The 3352-nt window shown below is 43.0% G+C and overlaps 1 protein-coding gene across 1 annotated transcript; it reads right to left on the bottom strand.

The window, feature by feature from the left end:
• Nucleotides 1-1928: 1928 nt before the first annotated feature.
• Nucleotides 1929-3050, bottom strand: LOC107577884 (serine/threonine-protein phosphatase 6 regulatory subunit 2-like; the record flags this gene model as incomplete). The annotated part of the gene is made up of 5 exons (XM_016263911.1): nt 1929-2103; nt 2280-2332; nt 2483-2618; nt 2699-2838; nt 2923-3050. Coding segments are annotated over 5 exons (632 nt in total), but the record flags the coding sequence as incomplete, so codon positions are not given.
• Nucleotides 3051-3352: the final 302 nt, after the last annotated feature.

Here is a 3352-nt window from a genome sequence, read left to right as displayed (position 1 = left end):
TTAATGAGCTCTGCTGACCCCGCCCCTCTCTTCTAAGCTGCTCTCCGAGGGACTGTTTACTTTAGCCGCATTCATTGTGAAACTTGCTAGATTCATGAAAAAAACCTTAAACACTTCTTCTGTAGGTGAAGCTGGATCACGAATGATTCGCATGAACATAGACGCATTTAGGTTGATCGCGGGAGGGGGGGGGATCCCTTCAGAAACAAACAATCCAATGCGAGTTCAGCGGCTCAGATGTCGGGAGTAAATGACTACTGCTATGTTCATTATTACATCCAACAACAGAACACCTCAATCGCTTAGGAGTCAAGCCGCGGTCACACTGCACTTTTCTCTTCATTGACTTCCATTCATACGCATCAGACTGGAAACGCAAGCCCGTGTGAAAAGTTTTCGCATTTCGCTGCGTTCCAAAGTTCAAACTTGGTGAACTCTGGCATGCGAATTCACATCACGTGATACCGTGTGACCAACGGCAGATCGATACATCACAACATGACCTATCTGAATCAAAAGAACAAATTTAAAACTGCAGCTCTGCACGTGACGTAATTTCAACTGAAACAGGAAGAGAGGGCGGGACATAGAGCAGCCACGCCCCCTTTTAAAAATAGCCAATAGCGTTTAGTTTAAATCTGCTCGGGCCAGAGCCGTTGAGCTTGGTAAAGCCGCATTTGACAGCCACAGTCTAATAGATTACCCCCTAGATTCAATATGAAACTGTTTAGTAAAACAAAATAGTGGTCATAATCATGCTGAGGCTGTGTAGTTGTAAAAGTTTTTAATATATGCCGACTCGCGCATATGATCCGCTGCATGCGATCTCGTCTCTGGACCGGAGCCAAAGTTCGGATCAGACTGTGTGCGCTGCCGCGGTTTGTGTGAAACAACGTGAAACCAGACCTCATTTGCACCAATCGAAAGCATATTTACACTGTCGAAATCGTTCCCTATCACCTACATTGTGCACTTCGAGCCATTCACCGTACAGGAAATACTACACTGTGCAGGAAATACTACACTGTGAACAAGCGACCGATCTTAGCGTCTATTTATAGTGCAGGGGGCGGGCGCTTCGGATTCTAGAGAGCATTTGATTGGTCAGAAGATTTGATGAGAAGATGAAGTACGATGTGACGTCAAAAAAATCGTTGAGCCGTCAATCTACTGTCAGGATCAGAGCTACTGTCAATCAAACTATCGTGGAAGGGGGCTGTTTTTGTGACATCACACAGACAGACATCCGATTTGAGAAAGGGGTAAAGATTTTAGTAGATAAAAAAAAAACACTGGGTGGATTTTTATCATTATAGGGTGGTTGTGTACACACACTGCCAACACACATTTCAGTTCAAACAACTTGTAAAAGTGCAGGTAGCACCCGATGACCCCTTTAAAACTTGATTGAATCAACTGGACAAGTGGAGTAAGAGGCAATCTAAAGGTGCAGTCAACATTAGCAAAATTTTGTGGGCCAAAAAAAACCCATCCACTGTCAATAGTGTAGCGATGAAGCATCACAACAAAACAAGCAACTTTCTGTTGGTCAAAAGCAAATTCACAACCAATTTGAACCCTGCAAGAATCTTTCACCCTCACACAAAATTTCCAATTGCGTGAATTCCTATTGAAATCACTGGATTTTATCTGTGAAAAATCCCCAAACTACAGTAAATGTGACCTTAAGTCAATTAATATATAGGGAAGTGTCCGAATGGGATTCACTTTTCAGTCTGGCCTGTCATATTTCTCTTCCCTTTAAGTGGTGTGTTTAGAGAGCATAACTAAACGATCATCACACTACAGGTCTTCTGTCATCGTTTAAAAATGGTGATATTATTCCCTTCCTGAAGTCATGAGAATCCTTTTTTTCTGGAACTACATTAAAACACTAATGCTGCTATTTCTTCGCAAAGTGTTCTTACCTCGAGGATGCTGTTGTCTGGTTGGCAGGTGTTTTAGGGGAACTCTCTGTCTTATTTTCTCTAGGGTCCTCTTCACTGTCTGAGCCTCCAGACGAGCTGCTGTCTGAGGCCACCAGAGGGGCTTTTTGCCCAGGACTTCCTTCCCACGCTCCTGTAGCCGAACCACTGCCAGCCGCTGCAAAAAATAAATAAATAAATAATAATAATAAAAATTAAGGGTCTAAACGACAACATTTCAACCCTCTTTTTAGTTTTGTAAACTAAGTGAACTTAGTGAATGTATTTCTGAATAGGACGTTCTGAATATTAACGGAGTTAATATTCAGAAAGACTCAAATACAGCATACTCACAGTTCTTCTCTTGGCCTTGTTGAGGATGTCCCTCAGTCTGGCTGGACTCTGTGCTGTAATGTAAAAGTCAATGGATCAGCACTGATAAAGGTATTCCCATAATTCAAACACAGTCCAACCAATATTACCTCACTTTAACAAACATTCCAAAACAGTGTCGTAAGAAGCATTATACAACTTTCTTCAAAGCAGAGTGTTCTTACCTGTTGAAAGGCTGGAACTCGGTGAAGGAGGTCCAGCTTGTGTCCTGCGGACCCTCGCCTCCCTGCTGAGGGGGGCCACCCCAGGAGCTAGAGGAGCTCACCTCCGTCTCACCAAAACTCGCCGTCCAGCTTGAATCTGTACACAAGCACAAAGAATGTTCAATAAACTAATTCATCTGAAAGATTCTGAGTTGTGGGTGATGTTGCAGCACTCACTTTGAGTCTGAGCCACTGCAGAATGCGGAGGACTGGCCTCTTCCTCAACATCCTCTTCCTCAGAGGCCGACCCGCGGCCTCCACCCCCATTCCTCACTGCACTCTTGGGTGAACTATCTGAAGAAAGAGACACCCCGAACCTGGAAAGAATAAATAGAGAATGTGAATTCAATAAACAAAACAGGAGAATCTATTTCCTCAAGCATATCATCCATGTGCTGTACCTCGATCTGGATTTGATTTGTGTTGCATAGTTTATTTCTTTTTCATCCCAAATATCCTCCTCTTCCTCACAGTCATCGAACTGCTGGATTCTTTCTTTACAACATGCCTCAAAAGCTGCAGAATTGGCCTAAAGAGCACAACAATCCGAATAAACCATCAAAACACTTACAGCAGGGCTAAGTGATCATTTGAATAATGGACAGTGTTTTCAGTGGCTGACACTTACACTATGATCATCTGCATCTATATTGAAGTTAATTTCAGCAATTCGATCGAACGCCGCACTGCAAGATTAAAAGAGGTCTCTCAAAAATCATACTGACAATCTTTACCACAGAAACATATCAGCACTGTACATCAATGCAGGTCTCTGCAGCATTCTGATATATGGCAATACTTATCACTGGATCTGAGAAACTAGGGCTGCAC

Source organism: Sinocyclocheilus grahami, unplaced genomic scaffold (genome assembly GCF_001515645.1).
Source record: "Sinocyclocheilus grahami isolate Dianchi unplaced genomic scaffold, SAMN03320097.WGS_v1.1 scaffold7577.1, whole genome shotgun sequence".
NCBI lineage: Eukaryota > Metazoa > Chordata > Actinopteri > Cypriniformes > Cyprinidae > Sinocyclocheilus > Sinocyclocheilus grahami.
Note: the sequence above shows the minus strand (reverse complement) of the source record. Positions and strands in the feature narration are given on the sequence as shown.